The sequence below is a fragment of the Spinacia oleracea genome, chromosome 4, assembly GCF_020520425.1.
Source record: "Spinacia oleracea cultivar Varoflay chromosome 4, BTI_SOV_V1, whole genome shotgun sequence".
NCBI lineage: Eukaryota > Viridiplantae > Streptophyta > Magnoliopsida > Caryophyllales > Amaranthaceae > Spinacia > Spinacia oleracea.
The window spans coordinates 127,524,730-127,546,821 of NC_079490.1; the positions used below are offsets into that span (position 1 = coordinate 127,524,730).

The 22,092-nt window shown below is 36.1% G+C and overlaps 1 protein-coding gene across 2 annotated transcripts; it reads left to right on the forward strand.

Annotated features, from left to right (window-relative positions):
- Positions 1-11,376: 11,376 nt before the first annotated feature.
- LOC110788238 (glycerol-3-phosphate acyltransferase 9) lies at positions 11,377-19,158 on the forward strand. 2 transcript variants are annotated; one of them, XM_021992872.2, is made up of 12 exons: positions 11,377-11,796; positions 11,920-11,977; positions 14,133-14,251; positions 14,982-15,081; positions 16,061-16,156; positions 16,252-16,348; positions 16,781-16,868; positions 16,941-17,037; positions 17,170-17,255; positions 17,798-17,917; positions 18,014-18,112; positions 18,831-19,158. In XM_021992872.2, exons 1-12 carry the CDS (start codon positions 11,666-11,668, stop codon positions 18,877-18,879), a joined length of 1,140 nt encoding a protein of 379 aa, XP_021848564.1. In that variant the 5' UTR covers positions 11,377-11,665; the 3' UTR covers positions 18,880-19,158. The 2 variants fall into 2 exon arrangements, 1 of the variants encoding a protein (XP_021848564.1); XR_008932853.1 differs by lacking the exon at positions 18,831-19,158 and adding an exon at positions 17,469-17,548 and having other exon boundaries at positions 11,383-11,796; positions 18,014-18,097.
- Positions 19,159-22,092: the final 2,934 nt, after the last annotated feature.

A 22,092-nucleotide genomic window follows, 5' to 3' on the forward strand; every position in this document is an offset into this window, starting at 1 on the left:
ACAGGAGGGTCACGGGTGGGGCCTATAGGTCTCAACTTTCCTTGATTGGTTAGTCTTTCAAAGGCTTGTACCAAAGTTGACCCGAGTGGGGCAAACTTTCGGTCTCGGACCCATCTTACAGGGTATCTTCGGGCGGGAGCCTCTTCTACAGCATGGACTTCTTGGGCTTGGGATGTGTTACCCCGATTATAGGTGTTGGTCTTATATGTAGGTTTGCTCTGTATGGTTTTGGCGAGGTCGTCCTCGATTTTTATTCCCACATCATAAACTCTTTTGAAAGTGTTAAGTCCCAGGTACCTAAGGTGTTGTCTGTAAGCCGGGTCCAGGTTGTCAATGAATTTTTGGACCAATTCTGTTTCGGGAGGCCTATTCATTAGCTGGGCCGCCTGGTCCCTCCATCTAGCAAAGTAGGTTGTGAAACCCTCATTTTTCTTTTGGAAGAGAACTTCCAGCTCGCGCATGGTGACTTGGAAATCCATGTTCGACGAGTATTGCTTGATGAAGACATTGACAAAGTCTTCCCAAGTGGGGAAGAGCTTAGGGTCCTGGTGATAGTACCATTTGAGCGGCACAGGTTCCAAGGACAAAGGAAAGGCAGGTAAGTACATGGATTTGTCCACGCCTTTCAAGTTCATGGCATTCACAAAGCTCAGTAGATGGTCACGGGGGTTGTCCGTGGCCTTGAACTTTGGTAAGTCAGATGAACTGAACTTTTCTGGTAATTTGCCAGGAAAAGGTTCAGGCTCGAGGGAGAAGTATTTGCTCCCCATGGTTTGCTGTAGGACCATTTTTTCAATCCTCTTCTCGTTTTCGAGGTCATTTTTGGTGCGCAGCCGCTAAGGCTTCGTTTTCCATTTTCAGTTGGCCCATAAGTTGGGTCATTTGGACCATCTGGTCTCGTAAATCTTCGATGGACATGTTTGGAGGTGCGAATCGAGTTTGGGGAAGCGGAGATCCTTGAAATGAGGGACGACGGACGGAGCTTGGAGTTACTAAACCTGGTGTTGGCGATGTATCTTCGAGACGCACTAGCCGTTGATTCTCTGATCGGCACCAAGTGGCAGGACCAGTCCTAGGCGTAAGATAAGCTAAAGTTTAGGTTCCCAAAGTTTCAAGCATTACTTAGTCTAGACTTCGACTCTCTAAATTGGTTTTTTTTTTCGCTCTTTCTTCTTTCGGTACACTTTTTGGGTTTTTCTTTTTTTTTATTTTGGCCATTCTTTGGATTTTCGAAACACTTGCCTGTGTGACATTCATAGTTATTAGCATGTTCGGTTTCGATGCCGAGCATTGCCGTCGTAGGAGGCCTAACAACGACACAAAGAGTTATTAATCTTTCGCGAGTCGCTTTTGAAATCGAGTGCTTTTCTTACGCCCTCGTAGCAATTCTTTTTTTTTATTTTTTTTATGAACATTCTTTGCTACGTTTTCCTTTCGTGCGGGCACCGAAGCTGCTGCGGCTGACCAGAAGGCCCAGCAGCAACTTCAGCGCCCAGCTAGGGGCGTGAGAAATTCTGGCGCCCAGCCAGGAGCGTTGAAAATGCGTCCCTGGCTGGTTCTCGTTTTCTGTCTTTTGTTTATGCGACTTCGATTTGCGTGCTTGCCTAATAACGTCCTTTACGCGTGGCAGCGTTTTGTGGGATTCGTTACAGGCCATCCCGAGCGTCGCTTATTTCGTGGCGATCATTCGGGTTTGCGGAACACGTGTTTCGGTATTACTCTTTGGCAAATTAGTCTATGAATGTTTGGGCAGTTCTTAAGGTCGTTGGTTTTCTAGGATAGTTTGTCACACACAATCACATATTTCGCTACACATAACTACATTAAAAACATGGATTTGAAAATTAAATATGCCACGTAGTTTATGATAGACTTCTATGGGTAGTTTATCTGCGCCTGGCTTGGTACCGCTTCTATCGTAGATCTAACACATGCCCCGGTCGAGGTAGTGTCTTCAACAGACGAACTTCGCTCAAGAGGCCAACCCGCAAGTGCAAGCCAAGGGGGCATGCAGGCGAGAGGGACCTAATAGGCGAGCGATTGGGTTCGGGATAGGTGTACTACCTGCACAAGTACCGAGTGGGAAACATGCGCGGCATATGCACCCCCCTATTGGCGAAAAAAGGTATCCTTAGTCCCAACTCCCGAGGGAGTCGAGATTCGTCATGATGTTCTGCCCGTTCACATTAATATGCTGATTTTCAGGTCGTCCCAACTTGATGGGGAAATAAACGCGGGGTAGGATCGTTTCACCCTTCGGCTATTTTGATTACCTACAAGCACGAGTATTTCCTTCACTATCCCCAGTGGAGTCGCCACTGTGAGGGGGTCGAAAAAGCGCGAGGCTAATGCGTGACCTTGTCCCTCGTGGGTGTGACGATTCTTTTTATTCAATCAAGTGTAATCGGATTTCCTGTGAGTATACACCCAATTGACTAGTAATATAGGAGTCGCCATTCAGTTTTTAACGACAATGAGAAAAACTGACAAAACCCGGTTGTCGTGACATAAATGGAGTGCAATTATGTTTGACCACGACGGCTGTAGGTTCCCTTGTGATCCCTGGTGTGGGGATCTCTCAATATACACCCGCAAGGTAGAGATTGAGGGTTCGGGGGACTGTAACTACCGAGAGGAGTAATTCGCTCGTCGATAACTCCAGAGGCAGGATATCCTTACTAGCTCAGCATAAATAATTGAAGGGACATGCGTTAACTATTAAACTAATCTGAGTTGATTTTAACAATATGCAACATATAATACTAATTCGATCGTGATTATCTGATTTAAATAGCATTAAGGGACCTAGCATGATAATCCGATTTCCCAAAAATATTATATTTGTTAGGCGTGATAGAACAATCAGATTAGGTTAGTTTAACAGTTCATAAAAAGGGCGAGGAAAGCAGTTAAATCATCGAAAAGGGACACATTACGACGCACCCTTGAGAGGTGCGTCACGGTTCTCAGAAAACTAATCACTTTGACTTTGCTATTTCTCCTTTTTATTTAACGAATCTCAATTATGGGACAGGATACGTTCTGTTCGATTTATGGATCGATTGCGACAGAACGCGTGAACAGTTTCGCAGCGAGAGGCTTAGGCTAAGGGGTTTAGAGTCAATACTCAGAATATAGTTATGTGTTGTTGTGTGTTGTTTCACGTCGAAACTAGGGGCCTATTTATAGGGAAGAGTTCGTGGAAAGATAGAATTGCAGAGTTCTAATCCATAAAGAATTAGGAAAAGAGACGTACCCAGGTATTTTCAGCGCCCAGGCCTGGGCGCCGAAGATTTCGGCGCCCAAAGCCAGGCGTTGAAAATAGGGTCTGGGCAGTTTTGTTTAGTCAGATTCGGATTCCTAAAATCCGTAGAGTTTGAGATTAATTCGAGTCTTTTAGCGCGTATTAATTTTATGACGGAATGCGTCTGGGCCCGTTACGAACTCTAGGTTCGTTAGGATTTTAATTAATACGTGACTCCTATTTCCGAATCCTATTAGGAATAGGATTCTCGCGGTTTTCTATCTCATTTAGGATTTATGTTGGAATGCAACACCTAATTCTGACAGGTTTCTATCTTTTATGATTTGCCACTTTTAGACGCTACCTTTTACGGCAGTTACTATTTTTAGCAGGTTTCCATAAATAGAAGGTTTCGGGTGAAATGAAATGGGGAATCGAGATTCGTTTATTTTATAGGAGATGCGTTGTCAAGTGGAGTTTTTATGCTTTCATCATCGAACCTTTCCCTTGCGGGAATGGGGACAAAAGTAGGTGTCTACAAACATAGATTCTGACCCTTCAACAAAAAGACTTACTTCCTTATTCACTGCGAATGGAAGAAATGTTGAATGTTAAAATAGTGATTGTTCAATGTTAATATAGTGAATGATCAATTTCAATAATAACTAACATTTTGAAATTTTAAGTGTTCAATATCCTTAAATAAAATGTTCAATATTAAAATAGTAATGTTAAAAATATTAAAATAGAATGTCCATGTTTAAATAAGTGTTGTTCAATGTACTTAAGTAAAATGTTCATTACGAACATAGGTAATATTCAAAATATTAAATAAAATGTTCATTGTAAAATAGATAATGATCAATAAATCTTAATAGAAAGTTCAATATAATACAATAGAATAATCTTAATAGAAAGTTCAATATAATACAATAGAATGTTCATTATCTAAATAAAAAAGACACAATATATTTCAATGCAATGTTCATTACTAATATACGTAACATTCAAAGTCATTAAATAAAATGTTCATTATTATTGTAGACAATATTCAATTTCCATGAACTGAATATTCATAATTTGTTAAGAATGTCATAACTAAACAATGAACAATTTTTTCTTTTGGGACAGAACAATTCAAAAATTCATAACATAATATGTATTTTATCAAAATATATAATGTTCATAAGATCTGAGCTAAAAATTCATTAACATTATATAAATTGATAATAAATAAAATTATGAATAAAAATCAAACAAAAAACTAACGTACAATTGCAAAAAAATAAGAAATTATGCAGAAAACCAAAACAAAGATACAAATCAAAATCGAAATATCCAGCGAAAACACGAAAAATAACAAAATTCTAAACACATTTTATCCAAAATCGAAATATAAAATCGAAAACAATCAAAACCAAAAACATTGAAATCAAAACAAATAAATGAAAATAATAAAAATATAAACTTACATTCTGTCATCAATGTACTTAAAATTCCAGAATTAGATTCGAAAAGAGCTTCAGAATTTTCCATAACTGCGAGCTCCATCGAAACAGAGGAGAGAGAAAATAGGAGAGAGAAAATAGGAGAGAGAAAAAATCGAAATAAACCCTAAGAACAAAAATTGCGCAACTTGAAGAAGAAGTAACAAAAAAAAAAAGTTAGGAAACTTAGGAAACTTAGGAAAAAGATGCTGAACGACGTCGTTTTCGGGGGTACAGCCAGCTTGGCTGTACCCGCATCACACGACGTCGTTTGGTTAGGGGTACAGCCAGCTTGGCTGTACCCGAGGGCAGCCAAAAAATTGCGCACCCTTAATGATTTAGTTTCCATTTGTCTACTTGGGCCAGGCTCAAATTTGTAGCACGGTTTCGAATATAGGCCAATTAGTAGAAGGTACACCCGGTTGCGTGTAGCTCTACACGCAACCGGGTCAAAACTACGTCGTTTTGATAGTTTTTTACCAAAAAAAAAAAAAATTAATAACACAAAAATACTTTCCAGATATTTTGGTATCTTTTGGCAATTATATTAGGATAGAATTTTTAAATTTAAAAAACTGCCAAATAAAAAGTCAATAGAAAAGGAAAAAGATTTAGAGAATCAATTAGAATCCTCGTTGATGTCGTCAAAAGGGGAAAACCAAAATAAAGAACATCTTCATCTCCAAAAATCGCAAAGCGACACAGTTGCTCAAATTCGTAAATTACGTATGCGTTAATCTTCATTTATTCAAATAAGTGTGTATTGATGTTCTTTCATGTGTAATTTAATTGTTAATTTCATTTATTTTGACAGTTTTTGATAATTTTATCTATTATTAATTGGAATTTCATGGGTTTTCTTTACACCCAAGAACAGACGTGCATCTCAATCAATGGAAGACGTAGTGTTTATCAACCAGTAATTAGAATTTGTCCTATTTTGCGTTGATTTCCTTTTCCAATTGAACATGTGCTTTTCTTCCTAGTTATGTGCTTGTAGTTGTAAATATGTACTTTTTATGTGAAATAATGTGGTTTTGGTCATAGTTATGTGCTTGTAGTTGTAAATATGTACTTATATGTGAAGTAAGATGTACTTTTATATATAGTAATGTGTTTTTGGTCTTAGTTATGTGCTTTTGGTTAAATGTATTTTTTTTTGTCCTATCATGTACTTTTACACCTTCAATGTATTTTTGTTTTACGATTTGTTTTTTATACTCCCTCCGTCCCGGAATACTTGACCTGTTTTCCTTATCGGGTTGTCCCTTAATACTTGACCTGTTTCTAAAAATGGAAATATTCTAACAATATTATATTATTTCTCACTCCACCCTTATTAACCCACCTACCCCCTACTCCATACAAAAAAATAATTAAAAATTCAACCCCTACTCTCCCCATCCCCACCCCTTTACACATTTCCCACTAACTACATTAAAATAATACCCCACTATCAACTACTACCTATTAAATTAAATAAGTCAATTCAAGTCCCTTAAACTCTGTGCCGGTCAAACCGGGTCGAGTATTCCGGGACGGAGGGAGTATGCCTTTACACATGTACTCCCTCCGTATTTTTTTAAGAGATACACTTGCCTTTTCCGGCCGTATTTATTTAAGAGATACACTTGCCATTTTTAGTAACTTATCAACCCCACCATCTAATTAAATAATACATCTCTATTATATAAGCCAAGAGGGGATGGACAATATAGTAACTTAACTTTTCGTGTCCACCTAATAGATTACAAAAAACACCCTCAAATTTTAGCCCTTACATCTTACGGAGTACCGTTATTCTTCTCTCTCTCCAAAAAATCCAGAAAAATAAAGAAACGCTCAAATGGCTCCAGTATCTCTCTCCTTCATTGAAACCTTCGAATCTCTCTCCTTCGTTGAAACCTTGAAACCTTCGAATCTCTCTCCTTCATTGAAACTTTCGTTGCCTCAGACGTCCAACGAAGATTAATATCCCTCGGATCTCTCCGCCGTCATGTCCGCCGGCACGTCGAACGTCGTGTGCCTAATGCTGGTGAGATCACTTTTCTTGGTTTTATTTTTGTTAATGAATTGGTTTGTTTTGATGAAATAAAATTTGAAATTAGAGATTAAATAAATTTCGAAATTAGGGTTTTGATTTTTTAGGGGAAATCTAAATTAGGGATTTAGAAAGGGAAATCTAAATTGTATAGTAATAATAACCAATCAATAGGAATTAATTTTTTTTATCGACCTTTAAGGTTTCTCAACCCTCATTCCATAATCTTTTTCTCTCCTTCTCGAATTTATGTGATTTTTATTAACTTTGTTTTTGTTGTACAGATGATCCCAGTTCTTCACAGGTTTCGCCAAAGCGGCAAAAAGCTTCAAAACTGGGGTATTTTCTTTTCTGAAGCTTTTGATTTTTGAATTAAATTTTTGATTCTTAATATCGTGTGCCCAGTTTCTGAATTAAATTTTGCAATTTGGTTTCATTTTCCAATAGAGATAATTATGTAAATTATTTTGTAAAATATTCAGTCGGTTTAGGGTTTAGGGTCTATTTCCTCCAAATTTAAGATTTGTCGGTTTAAATTTGATTGATTTGGTCCAAAGTACAACTAATATTTGTAGTTTGCTTAATCTTTGTGATAGTCTAAGTAGTTGAAATCATTGTTAAAGGGTATGGAGAGAGCTTTGGTTTTTATGTAGGTGATTGCTTCCTAAGGGAGATTGGATATGAATATGGAAATACTCTTACTATTCGGCATTTAACTGACTTTAACCGCCTGTTTGGTAGGTCGTAATGTATGGTGACAGTAGTAATTGATGGCCGTCTACCAAATGTTTTATTAAGGATAATTTTCTTTTTATTTTCGATTTTTCAAAAAATAATGATTTCGATGTGATTGATAAGGATCTTAATGTCTTTCATGCTCTGATTTTGAAGTGTCAGTTATTACAAATTGATTGAACTTGCAAAATTGATTGTTGGTCATTTATAGGTCGAACCATGAATGAGAGCCAGCAGCTCCTTGCCCAAACAACTGCTGCCTTGGGCCTTCACAACTCTCTGAACTTCTTTGGTGTTGATGATATTTATGACATCGTGGAGACGGCTTCCTCTGGTGTGTTTCTGACATCTGAACTTCTCTCTCCTCCCTCCCGTTTTTCTTCCTCAAATCCTCTCCTTCAACCTGTATTAAAATACTCTCATATTCTCTCCTTCCTCAAATCAATTCAGGTGAGCGATTACACAATATTAGCAGATGAATTGAAGCAGCTATTTTATACCTGACTTGATTTGACTCGCCAATGGCTATAAAAGAAATGCAGGCATCAACTTATCCAAATATCATGTGAGGAATAATCTTCAGGTTTCTTATACTTTATTGCTTTTTTTTTTTACTAGGTTTTGTTTGGCTTAGGAATAAACTTTGGCTGCTTTGGTGGTTTTTTTCCTTTTAATGTTGGGACAGATCTGTGGATTAGTGTCGCACGGCCGCAGGACCGCCGGTCATGCCTGCATAAACCCCCTTGGGTGGCTGTGTTTCGAGCAGGTATTTTGAATTTTTCCTTTTTTCGGTTTTTTTCTTTTACTTAGGTCTCAAATTTTTTGTTTGATTTTATGGATTTAATATGGTATTTTATTGAAATATGGTCGATTTTATTGGATTTGAGTTTTTTTTTTTGTCGACTTCATGTTTGATTGAACAAGTATTGGAGTTAATTTTGACTTCCTTTTAATGAATTAGGTTTTCAAATTTAGAATAAAATCCTAGCTTAATGTGGAACAATAGATAACATGGACATAGAGATTTAATATTCTCCCAAGGACCCTTCCATAGCTGATTAAATTTCCCCTCCCTTATGTGATAGTAAAATTTCCTGTGATTTTCTGCTCTATAGGTTTATACATCATGATTTGCACTATCCGGGTCCATTTTAAATGTATAGGTCTTTGCTAAGGTATATATGAGTATATCTCACTACTTAGTAACTTTCATAATAAAACAGGTAATTGACACAAAAAATTAACACGAAATAGATCACATCTAAGCACCTAGGGAAAAGCTTGGGGAAACCTAACCTTAGCTCCTTTTGTCTTCAATCTATGACCCAACTTGCCTGCAAAGAAAGATAGGATATAAGGTACTATGGGAAAACCCATATGAATCTTATTATTTCACCATCACCAGATACCAAAGTAAATACGAAGTAGGCTGCACAAGAATAAATAATCACAATTTCTAAAATAATATTATTTTGAAGTGTTATGTTATCTAACTTACCAAGAGAAGTTGTTTTTCCACCTCCATTACCAACTATCATGATTACAGCAGGCTTCCTACAAGAAAACAAGGTAACAACCTACTGTATGTTGATTTGAACTCAGACCCAGCTGTACAGTTTTAGCTAACTATGGGAAAAATAGGTAAGTTTTACGGATTGAGCAGACCTAAATCCCAGCTGAAGTTTTGTATTACTTCCTTTCTTTGTTAGAAACTCAAGAACACTCTTCTTCAAGGCAGCCTACAGAATGAACATCACAGGAACTAAATTTCTACATCATGCAGAAAAGCAAAAATTACACCAAACATACTCCCCCGACCAGTATCAATAGCCACATCGTCCCAATCCCCACTTAAATGCAGTAATTTTTAGCCATCACTTCAATTTATTTTCAGATCTTATCCACATACACCCTATAATCCTATTCCTTCACTCTTTAATTAATTTCCTTATGGTTGCTAGCTTCTTATAGGGCCTTCAATTAATTTCCTTAATTGTAAATATTCCCTTTGATTTATAATTTGTTTTCAGATCTTATCCACATACACCCTATAATCCTATTCCTTCACTCTTTAATTAATTTCCTTATGGTTGCTTCTTATAGGGCCTTCAATTAATTTCCTTAATTGTAAATATTCCCTTTGATTTATAATTGAAGTGCTCAATGTTGTGGTGAACTGGTGATTGTTGAAGATCTTTATAAAGTTGCAGTTAAGATGGAGCACTTATCTAGACTATGTGTCTTTTTCCTGCTTTAATTTCTTTTGATTCTAGATTGCTACTTGCTATGATTGACCATTAACACTTTTTTTCTTTCTTTTTGTCGGTCTTCAGCTGCTACAGTAGCTTCCCAATGGCTGCAACTTCTACATCAGGACATAAAAGGTCGTCTTGCTGGTGAGTTTTCATTTACTGTCAGTTTTACATTTGAGCTTTCTTCTTTAAAGAAATGTGGATCATTTTAGTTGATTAGTAGAGGTTGTGGTTTCGTTGCAGCTTTGCGTCGAAGTAAGAAGAGAGTACTGAGTTGCCTTTTCTGCTGTCAAAAGAACTCCCTCAACCAGGAGATTGATCCTTATGCTATGAAGGATTCTATTATCAATAGAGATATATGTCTGTTCTTTTTCATATTTTCTTTCTTTATTAACTGTTTTCTCTGTTGGTTTTTGGTTTTTGGTTTTTGATTACTGCCGTCGGTAAAAATGGTGTCCCAATCGCCAATCGGTCCTGATTCTGCTCTTTGTATTCAACTTTTAATTTTCTCATTTGTCTGTCTTCGACTGAAATTCAGTAAAATAACTTTTTAAATTTTTCTACTGGGTTATGGAATTATGTTTGCACCTGCCAATCCTTTATTCTCAATAATGAAATTTTGATTTTTCGTTTTATGATATATTAGTTGTAACAACATAATCTTAAGTTTTATTATAATTTCGCACGCATCGCGTGCATATAAGACTAGTCTAATATACCCTATCACCCACCATCCTATTAAACAAATATTTTCATAAACCCACCCCACCCTCCACCCACCAAAATGACATGGTCCCCACATATTTAATTATTAAAATATCTATCCAACCCCACTTGCTTTATTATTTTATTTCATTCAATTATTCTTTTTAATACCCGTGCCCGACCAAGTGTATCTCTTAAAAAAAATACGGAGGGAGTATTGTATTTCTACTCCATATTAATTTAATACATAATACGAGAAATATGGAGTATGAAAAAACCGCAATTAAAACAATATAAATTGTTAAAGATTTAAATGCAAATAAAAGTAACTGATTGTTTTTGTAAAGATTTGTTAAAATATTAATAGAATCTTTGACTTTTTTAATCAATAAAAATAACTGATTGTTTTTGTAAAGTAACCATGATATATGCGTGGTTTTGGGGGAAGTTAGTTATGTGATTTTATATTTTTTTATTTTGTTTTGGCAAAAAATTCAAAACGACGTAGTTTTAACCCGGTTGCGTGTAGAGCTACACGCAACCGGTGCACCTAATAATTTGCGAATATAGGCTATGCAAGTGCACAAATTCTTATTTACATGGGGTGTACGATAAATATTGTACACCAAAGTTAAAGTTAACGAAAAATGCTTAAAAGTTACCTTTATATACGTAAAAGTTATCTATTTTTTAGTGATAAAATTTTTCATTTTAATAAAAAATATTTCTTCAAAATCAATAATAATGGATATAATTTATCATTTAGCCCTTTAAAATGTTCATTTATCAATATTTTTTTAATAATATAAAAGTCGAAGAAAATTAGGTAAAAGTTAGAGAAAAGTGGGCAAAAGTTATGTTGGTGTACAATAAATTTATTGTACACCTAGTGCATCCAAGACCTTTTGATGCAAGTGTGAAATACAGAGTAATTGATATCTTCTTCAACCTATCTTCTTCAACCTAATTTCAGTTTTCTGGCGGAAAAACTTTCATACAATCAGCAAGTTTGCTTGGGAAACGTGAATATTAGATTGAAATCTCGTTTCCGGGATAAATTCAGTTTCAAACACGTCTCTATTTTTCTGAAACGGTTTCGGCGCGTTCCGAATCGCGTTTCCCGGTTTCAGGACGTTTTGGAAACGGTACGTCGTGATTTTTTGGCGTTTCCGTGCTTCGTAGAGCAAAAGTGAAGAAAGAAATGAGTGAGAGAAAGAGTGAAGAGGGGAAGTTATATACATCAGTAAGCAACACTGAAGTAGATTCGGATCGACCCAACATTGAAGATTATCTCTCTGAATCCCTCCCTGAGCCCCATGGCAAGCTTCGTTTGTACTCCTCTTTCTCTCTCCTCCCCCTTTCTTTTTTCTTCCTACTGTTTGATCGCTTTACTATTGTTCTTTTAGATTTTTAATGAAAATATTGTAATTGTGGATTGAATTGACTCAATTTCAGGAGGGACTTGATTGATCTTTCTCCTGTTCTTACTGAGGCTGCTGGTGCCATTGTTGATGTGAGTGCTTTAACTTTTTTTTTTTTTATTGAAAAGACAACTCGAACAAAAAGAATTAGATTTTTTGTGCCTTCATCTTGTTGATTTGTTGCTTACTTTGTTTCTTTAGATGTTGATTAGTTTGTGAATGTTGTTTGCTTGTGATTTTCTTTATAGCAAAACTATTTATGTTTTGCTGTGGTTGGGTAAATCTTGTTTGTTGCTGGAAGATTTTTCTATAATACCGTTATTGAAAGCACATTACACAATTGTTAGATTGGTTGGTTGTGTTATTTTTTTTTTTGGTAAGAAAGCCAGAAAGGTAAATTTGTAATGTATTTCCAAGCCATATTTTGTAGTGTAATTACTCTACTGGGGTTAGTTTAGAACAATGTTGTAGATCAGCTTCGTTAACATCCTTCCAAATTTTGATCTTACATAGGCTGAGAATTTTGTCCAAGAAAGTTTTGTTGGTAATAACTAGCTTAACTGCATGGGGGAACCCTTTCTATACGTAATGAAGGAAGGAAAATAGTTTAGGAAAGGTGAAGAAGTTAAGCTCTCTTCCCCTTCCAAGTGCTGAAGTGGATTATTCCAGTACATGCATTTGAGAAGAATTGGGGATTCTAAGTTTAGGTTGGTTATTGTTTTTATGCTTTAAGCGTTAACTATTACTACGGTAAAGGGATGGATTTGCTTCTTTCATATACACCTGATTATTCTAGAAAAAGGGTTGATTGAGCATAGATTCTACTTGAATGTAAAAAAAATAAAACAGCTGTCTTGATGCTGAAAGGGAGGGGTAGGAGGAGAAAGAAACTTGGCATATTTGAACTGGTATCATCTGTTGAGAGAAGGAGGGAGATTGAGTTCAAATAGGTGCATACTCCGTAGGTGACATAGAGTTTGAATAAATATTACATTTGTGGAGACTACGTATAAGTAGCATATAGCAACTCATGGTAGATTCGCTGCTCGAGGGGAAGATGGTTTATGGCCTTTATGCTTTGAATGAGGGAAATACATTTCCGTATGGTGGTTGCTTGATGATGAGCCTGTGTGCTATAGGTTATAGCCTATCACTAATTCACTATATTGTTTCTATAGGATATAATCCATTAAAGCAGTTCCTATTGTAGTGTGCTATTATCGAACCATCTGAATCTTGTGTCCGATTTATAAAGATGGAACTATAGGAAGTAAATATTGCTTGATCAGAGGAAAGGATCGTAGTGTAAGGATAGGCATACAGATGGTAGTTTGAGTCTTCTCAAATTGGAGTTGATGAAATAAAAATGGCTTAGTGATATAGAAGAGATATTAAAAGAACTCTAACCTGGTCAAAGTAAATGATTGTAACGACTTTACCTATTCCTTCGCTCTCAGTCAGTAAGGTTTCCTTTCTATATCATTGATCCTTTCAGCTATAATTTCAAATGATTCTTATATCCCTTGTCTTGGGCTGCAGTGAATGTGTAAAGCAAGCGCTAACAAATTGGATATGAATGTAGAATTCCGTTGGTTAACAATTCAATTGTTATGTTATGCATCTGGGACCACATCATGGTCACGGTTTGCAGTCAATAGAACATAGTTAATTTATAAATATGCAGGTAAAATGTCTGAACATAGATTATTACTAAGTACTAACTGTATGTTCCTTATCTGTTCATGTTGATATGTTCATATGAAAATTTCTTTCTACGTGTATGTTTAAATTTTATCCGTTATAGATGTTTTAATGATGCTTCTTCTCTGTGATCAGAAGTTTATGCTGCATGTTCAAGACCGACCGATATTTTGCTGATGTGTATTAATAAAATTTTATCCTGCATGCTCAGATTTATTAAGTAGATGGTAGTAAGAAGTTAAACCTACATGTTCAAAAAACCGTGATTTGGGAGCATGATGTGCATCATGCTCTGCGATGCATAAGAAAATTGCAAAGGCCTTGTGCCTTGTGCCATGTGTGTTTTTGTATTTGTTCTTTCCTGCGTGTATATATATATATATATATATATATATATATATATATATATATATATATATATATATATATATATGTGTGTGTGTGTGTGTATGGGTATCATACCTGCAGGTAATACCTGACTGTCAATGTCTTGTTTTTAATTATCACATGTTTGGGTTATGAATTCTTTCCACTATCTGTGCTCAGGACTCATTTACGCGTTGCTTCAAGTCAAATCCTCCAGAGCCCTGGAACTGGAATATCTATCTATTTCCTCTGTGGTGTGGTGGAGTTGTTGCAAGATACTTGATTATTTTCCCAGTTAGGTTAGGTTTCAAACCGATGAATTCGAACCACTTTTTTCTTGAAAGTTGTGTTAATAATACATCACAATAAGATTAGAGGGTAGTGGAGTTAGTATCTTTGATCTGAGCCTCACTTAAAAGGAGTCTACAAAGACATGGCAGTATTCATTCTACAAAAGATGGGAAATTGTTTTGCTTGTTCATACTAAAGTCATTTTTACCCCTCACGAGTCACGAGAATGTGAAACAATCTGTATTTTTTAGTTTTGTGTAGACGAACGTGTTGAATACGTTGAGCGCCAGTTTATGTTAATGGTCAGACTGAAATGAGCTGCATACAGATTTGATTAGAAATGAGCTGCAGATATGTTAACGGTCAGACTGAATGAGCTGCATACAGATTTGATACATGGCGAAGTTGGTATTGGTATCTCTTGGTACACTATGGTGACTCACTTAGAGTTTTCCACATTCTTTTTGTTGTGCTGATGTTTATTTATTTAATACACCCAAAAGAAGAGAAGAGGGGTACCGGTCCCCTCTTTTCAACTTCTTTGGGATAAAAAGGAAAGTCAGATAATTCATTTTTATCCAAATTGTAGTGGATGCTTTAAGGCTGTTTGGACAATCTTTTTCTTATAGGTCTGTGGGAGTTATTTACGTATAAAAGAGCTCCTAACCCTTGTAACGATGCTAAACATTTGCAGTGGTGCTACTGCCCGGCTGACACTTGTTTGCTGAATTACCATAGGGTCCTAGTTTTGACGCTTGGATGGATTATTTTCCTTTCTCTCTACATGCCAGTTCATTTCTTATTGAAAGGACATGATAAGCTGAGGAAGAAGATAGAGGTACAGTTTGTCTGAGTTCCTTTGCATGTTTTTTGTTTGTTTTTTTCTTCCCTCCAGTTTAAGCTATAATACATGTCTAGGAAATATGTAACTATATCCTGTGAACACATGTACTCCCTCTATTTTTTTTGTTGGTTACATTTTCTTATTGTCATCCACTTTTTTGTTGGTTACACGTTTACTATCCCACACAAACCCCACTTGCAACACTCTCTTTCCCCACATGTCTATTACATATACCCCACTTGTTTCACTATCTCTCCTATTGTTTCTTACACAAACACCACTAACTTTCTTCTCCCTTCCTACTCTTTTAAAATCTTGTATCTACTAACCAACAAAAAAACGGAGTAAGAAGAACATTTTTTTGTACTTTTGAAAAGTTACCCAAGAAAAAGAACAATTGTCTGCATTTGTTAATAGCAGCATTGTCTGTACTGCATATTTTAAACAACAGCATCAGTGATCAGTCATGTTAGTGCAAGTTCACCGGCAGTTAGATATAACAGTTGGACCAATCACACACTCCCCCATGTCATTTTATCTTAATAAATGATTCCTCGATATCATTGATCCATTAAAAAAAAGGTGACAACTTTTTCAGACATCCGAGTTTAGCATGCATTACTTTCATTTCCACATAGAGGAGTACAAAAGTAGCCAATCTGAAATAGCTGCATAGTATGCAGGTTTATATGATTAATGTTGAAATAATAGCCTATGAAGATGTTCTGTGATCATATGGTGTTATGGTCACACCATCCATTGTGTTAAACGTTGTCTGAATTTGGATAGCTCTGATTGGTGATTGTGCATTTCACTAGTTAGCAGTAATACATATGTTGTCAAGTTCCGCCGTCTGTGGATTTAGTTAAATTACACATGTTACTCAGGTTCTCTATTAATGTTGTCATGGGTAGTCCTCAAAATGCCTGCTGAGAGCCTGAGACCACATATTTTTCATTTGTTTTCCTATCAGCGTTCTCTCGTGGAGCTGATTTGCAGTTTCTTTGTTGCATCGTGGACTGGGGTAATTAAGTATCACGGGCCACGACCAAGTGTGAGATCTAAGCAGGTGATAATTTTTTTCTGTCTTGTTTTCATCAATGTCGTTCCCATGTTATACAACATTTACACTGAAAATTGCTCTTTTGTTTTTTATTTAATCAGATTTTTGTGGCCAACCACACCTCCATGATTGATTTCATTGTTTTAGAACAAATGACTGCATTTGCTGTGATCATGCAGAAGCATCCTGGTTGGGTCGGTAAGTATTTCAAAGCAATGGATATGCTATCAGTACTCTTTGCATGTTCCACGTTTGAGAAGATGATGTTTTCCGCAAGCTTTTTGCAACTTACGGATTTTCTTTCTATAGATTTTTATTAGAAATTTGATGCTCAAAGGATACAGGTTATTGAGCTAGCTGTTAAGTTTGTTGAGCTGTTGAACTTTTTCATTATATTTTTCTCCGGTTGCAAATAGAGTGTTCCAGAAGTGAAGCATTTCATGTTTACAGCTTAGGACGTATTGATATCATAATATCGCAAAGTTGCACTCAGACATCGAATAGGATGAGATAAATGCATTTAAATGTCTTAATATCAAACTATTCAAACATAGTGTTTCTTTGTTGTTGTTCTATTTGCAAAGGGTAATTTTATGTTGTGAGTTTGTGACTGTTGTCCTTTTGGTGCAGGATTGTTACAGAGTACTATTTTAGAAAGTCTTGGATGTATTTGGTTCAACCGCGCAGAAGTAAATGATCGTGCTGTTGTACAAAGAAAGTGCGTATCTGAAAATGTGTAAGTTTTGTATTTTACCTAGGCCTTTCTAAACTCTAAGCTTACATATTGCAGGTTGAGGGACCATGTGCATGGGTATGACAATAACCCTCTTCTGATATTTCCTGAAGGAACTTGTGTTAATAATGAGTATACAGTCATGTTTAAGAAGGTAAGAGCATTTTAATACGAAGTAATCAATGAATGCCACTGTTTTTTACTTTTGAGTTTTGAATGAAATTTGTGAACAGTAACTTGGTTTTTAATGCAAAACTGTCATTTTTCTGTTTATTGTTTTGTTTAGGGTGCATTTGAACTTGACTGCCCTGTTTGTCCCGTTGCTATCAAGTACAACAAGATTTTTGTGGATGCCTTCTGGAACAGTAAGAAGTAAGTGCTGCTAACAGCTTCTTTCTCGAATCTGCAAGTCAACAAGGAATTAAGGATATGCTGAAATACTGATTTGGTTGAATTTTTTTGAATTTGATGTTCTCATAGCTTCTTCAGGCATCCTTTAAATTTTCAGGAAATGTTCACAATTTCATTTAGCTTGTTTTAGTAGGATTTTTCTTGTTTTAAACCAGCAATATGTGATATTTTTAGGTGGTTGACTGGTTGCTTCTTTGTGAGTGCTTCCTGTGACTGCAAGTTGTGACTCCAGGATTTATAATCTCTATTCTCTAGTTAAGTTCTCAAACTCTCATAGCCTTTTTTAAGCAAAGGCCTGGAAAAAGGAAAGAAAAAAAGAATAAAGTGAAAAGATACTTGATCTCTATGCTGAGCCCTAAATGTGCATTATGTCTGTTCCATGAGCTGCAAGAAAAAAACAATTTAACTAAAAATATTCTAGATTTCTGTGTGCCAGTACTTATCCAGCTATGCTCTTTGAATGTCTGGTTATCTTGGGGAAATTCTGAACTATGTATATGCAGGCAGTCATTTACTACACACCTGCTTCAGCTAATGACGTCTTGGGCCGTTGTTTGTGATGTTTGGTATCTAGAGCCCCAAACAATAAAACCTGGAGAGACTCCCATTGAATTTGCCGAGAGGTGAATGAATATTTCTCTCTCTGGTACATTTTTATAGACATGTTATGTTGGATACCGGATCAATTTGTTGCCTATTGTATCTATCTCTTTTTGCAGGGTCAGAGACATGATCTCTCATAGAGCAGGCCTGAAAAAGGTTCCTTGGGATGGCTACCTGAAGTACTTACGCCCTAGCCCTAGGTTCACAGAGAGCAAGTAAGTCCCCCCCCCCCCCCCCCCCCAATTATATCTACGGCGTCATTGGACTTAATTTGCCTAATCGTTTACTTGAGTGTACTTCTATGAGTTCTATCCATCTTGTCCTCGTCAGAAGGCCTATAAGTAATCTAACTACTGTAACATTGCTTCCTCTTTGCCCCCCCCCCCCCCTCCCACTTATGTTTCCTGTGTTCTCATTTTTAGGGAATGCTTGGATTGGGCGTTTAGGGGTAATAATGTATCAAGGGGGTAGTAAAAGAAAAAATAAAGAGAATGAAGGTGGATGGAGGTGGTGGTAGTCTGGTAGATTAGATGAGGTAGTTGTTGTGTTGGGGGGAATTGGAGAATTCTTACACTCATTTTGAGAGTAATAATTACTCAGTATTCCCCCAAAATGAAGGTAATAAGTCCTCCCTCCTTGCATCCTTTCCACCATGACCAAAACTCATTTCCGTTCTCTTATTTTGTCTTCATTTTATATCCTTGATGCATTGCCCCTGATCCAGCTTTTCCCCGCGATAAGAATGGTTCCATTTCAAGTTTCTCTTGTGTTTGGGTGGTGGGGTAGCTGTTTGTTAAGCATGAAATGTATGTCATTGAGGGCTTGAAATTCCCCTATGCTTTAAATATAATATTGGCCTGTGTCAATGGATCGATCTCTAAATCCTCAGGGGAAAAGCTTGATTTTCAATGTTTTGTACTTTTGTTTGAGCAGGCAACAAAGCTTTGCTGAATCAATATTACGACGTTTTCAAGAAAAGTGAAGTTCTTATCCATGTTTCGGTGAGCTCCTTTCGACAACTTGTTACTGTATTTAGCAATCAGCTGCTTACTTGCTGCTCTTGATCCATAAATAGAACATAAAGTTTTTTGTTACATGTGATTTTGCATGTAGCTGCCTGTTCCATAGGAAGTTTTTGATTTGGGAGACATGTTTGATTAGAAATTCTTGGATCATCATTAACTTGTAAACTTTGAATTGTTAATATGAGCCTTGTTTACAGCACTAGGAAGAAATGAAAACCAAATTAGATGCTTGTGCAGTTTATTTCTTGTTTATTTTGATACCGTAGTTGTATTTTTGCCCTGGTTTCTACTTTTGCTTTTGTCCTAAAATTATTCTTTTGATCTACCTAGCATCAGATTATGCTTTTGTCCATGTTGACTGGCATTAGAATTATTAATATTATTTAGAATTTCAATGTTACAAGTTTTGACAATGGAATGGGACCAGTTGAATGATACAGTAAATACCATCCATCCAACCAGCCATTTTCGTGCCATAGCATACTTTTCGCCACCGCACAAACACCACCCGTGTTCTGGTGCACCACCAGGTCCACATGTAGGGCACTACACTCGGCCACATCCAATCCCTCTTTGAAGTCAAAAGTCTCTGATCCGTTCTATCCTAGGAGTCAACAACCTCCCTCAGTCTCAAGTCTCAAGTCTCAAGTCTCAAGTCTCAACACGCCATCAAGCTACACAGTTAGAGCTAATTCAACCTTTCCCTTGCCGGTGCAACAACGGTACAGGAATGTCTAACCGTGTACCTCACTACACTGTAGTACAAGATGATGGGTCTACTGGATTACAATCAAATCGTGTCCGTTAATCGCATCAGGGATCCTAATCTTATCTACGTGGGCCAGAACTCAGAAGCTGTGGAATGTGGATTCCACTTCCTTGCAGCTGTGATGACGTGCGGCGGTTCATTATGCACACGCAGAAATACCTTATACTTATACTTCCAGAAATACCTTAAACTACTACGAAGTAACAAAGAGACAAGACAATAAATTTATCAAGCAAGACCCTACATCTTAATCTTTTCAAAACACCAGATTTTCCCCAAAGGCTGCAAAAGAGTTAATCTTTTTTTGAAATAGTATACTTCTCCATCTTATGATTGAATTGATTCCGAAAAAGGGAACCTGATCATGCGAGTCCACATATAAGAACCAAGGTGTTTTGAAATCAGACTACTGCAACTGGTATAAATCCTTGTATTATCATATTAGTAGTTTCGATCCATTTAGCCTTTAGCATCATACTCCCTACTTATTTACCTTGCACCGAAGATCCTCTAAACACCTGACAGAGAAATTCAAACATGGGTCCCACAACTACCGCCAAGAAAACCACCAAATCTCCAATATAACCTTCCTAAGATGTTAAACCCTAAAACTTCAGCTAATCCAAGATCATTAACGGTTTAACACCCATTTTCAATAAATAACAGATAATTAATCAAACATCTCAATAATACATAGAAGAATATCACCAATTTTACAAGCAAGGTAATTACTACTACAAAGTGGGAAAAAATAACCCGTTAATCATGATCATATTTGGTCAATAATAAACAATATCAGTAAGAATAATCTAGAACAATGGAATAAATAAATTGAAAAGAAGGAAACAAACCTTTGAACAAATTGGCGAATTCTGTGGTGTTTAGCAGGAATGAGACGACGTTGAATCTTCAAAGCAAGCTTATAAGTTCATTTCAATTCCAGGAAATACGTCGTTGCTAATGTTAACAAGAAGAATAACTGTAATTTTGATCGTCAAAAGTACCGCCCGAAATCACTTCCAAAATTTGGTTTTAATTTAGAATCAGAACACCCAAAAAAAACCTAAAAATCAAAATTTAAATCCTAGACATAGAAGTTTCATTAATAAGAATCTGAAATACCAAAATCCCAAAAATCTAAATTTAAATAAATACCTAGACCTAGAAAATTCAGATTTTGGGAGAAGATAAGAATTTGAAAACACCAAAAGCCCCTAAAAAATTGGAATTTTGGCCCTTTAATTTAGAATCAGAAACACCCAAAAAAATCCCTAAAAATCAAAATTCGAATACCTAGACCTAGAATTTTCAGAAATAAGAATTTGAAATACCAAAATCCTAAAAATCTATAATATAATGCTTGAATTGGCCATAAACATTAAAGCATCTATCTTGAACATAAAAGCCATGCCTCTCATAAAACAATAATAAAAAAAAAAACTTAGAACATGTTTGTTACAGTTTGCCACCATTAGCAAGCAATACATGAGGACAAGAAATTGCAACCTAAGCCCGAAAATGAGAGTCACGACTAACAAGGTTATGCTTCTAATGGACCTCCTTTGAGTTCCTTGCAAGTTTCATTATTTAGTAAAATTCAGGAAAATTAAAAGTGTCTACTACTTATTAATGGTCTCTCTGCTTGTTTACAAAGAAAAAAATAGAGCAAATTATTGAAAGGAATACAGAAACCAATCGAGAATCTATCGGAAATCATCACCTAGAATCTACCATTAAACTTCAGATACCACCAGAAACCCTAACCACTCAAATTCAACAAAACGACCAATAAAATTAAACTTGCAAAATGCAGCTAATTACAATATACAACACTTAAATTCGAAACATTAGCAAACAGGTTTTACCAAACTAATATCTCCATGAAATTCAATACAAAAACCCAGAAAAGAAAAAAAAATCGCAGATGATAGAGATAGATACCAGTCCAATTTGAAAAACTGATCCATCTTTCTACAGCAAGCTACCCCAGCTAACAACAACATCGGTTATTACCCATGAATTGTCCTCAGTTATGTTAGCTTCATTACTCACGAGGAAGAAGAACAATTAACAAATGCTCAATCAAATAATCTCTAAATCAACCAATTGATCGAGAATCAAAATAAAAAAGAATCGTAAACCCTAAAATATTGAAAATTAAAATCCCAATTAACTACTAAATCAAAGATAAAAACGAAATAATATGATTCTTGAACCTCAATATATTTAAAAGACAATCATCCAGGGACATTTGAACCAAGAACCAAAAAATCCCGAAAATTCATAAACATTAATTTGCATTGAAGATTAGTAATTAATTTTAAAACCCCAAAAAAAAAACAATAATTCGGGGACATTTGAACCAAGAACAAACAAAATCGGAAATTTGAATAAATCAGTT

Coding starts and splice junctions, on each gene's coding strand:
- LOC110788238 (XM_021992872.2), top strand. CDS start 11,666: ATGAGTGAGAGAAAGAGTGAAGAGGGGAAGTTATATACATCAGTAAGC. Junction 11,978..14,132: donor CTGCTGGTGCCATTGTTGAT/GTGAGTGCTTTA, acceptor ATCTGTGCTCAG/GACTCATTTACGCGTTGCTT. Junction 16,869..16,940: donor CGTGCTGTTGTACAAAGAAA/GTGCGTATCTGA, acceptor TACATATTGCAG/GTTGAGGGACCATGTGCATG.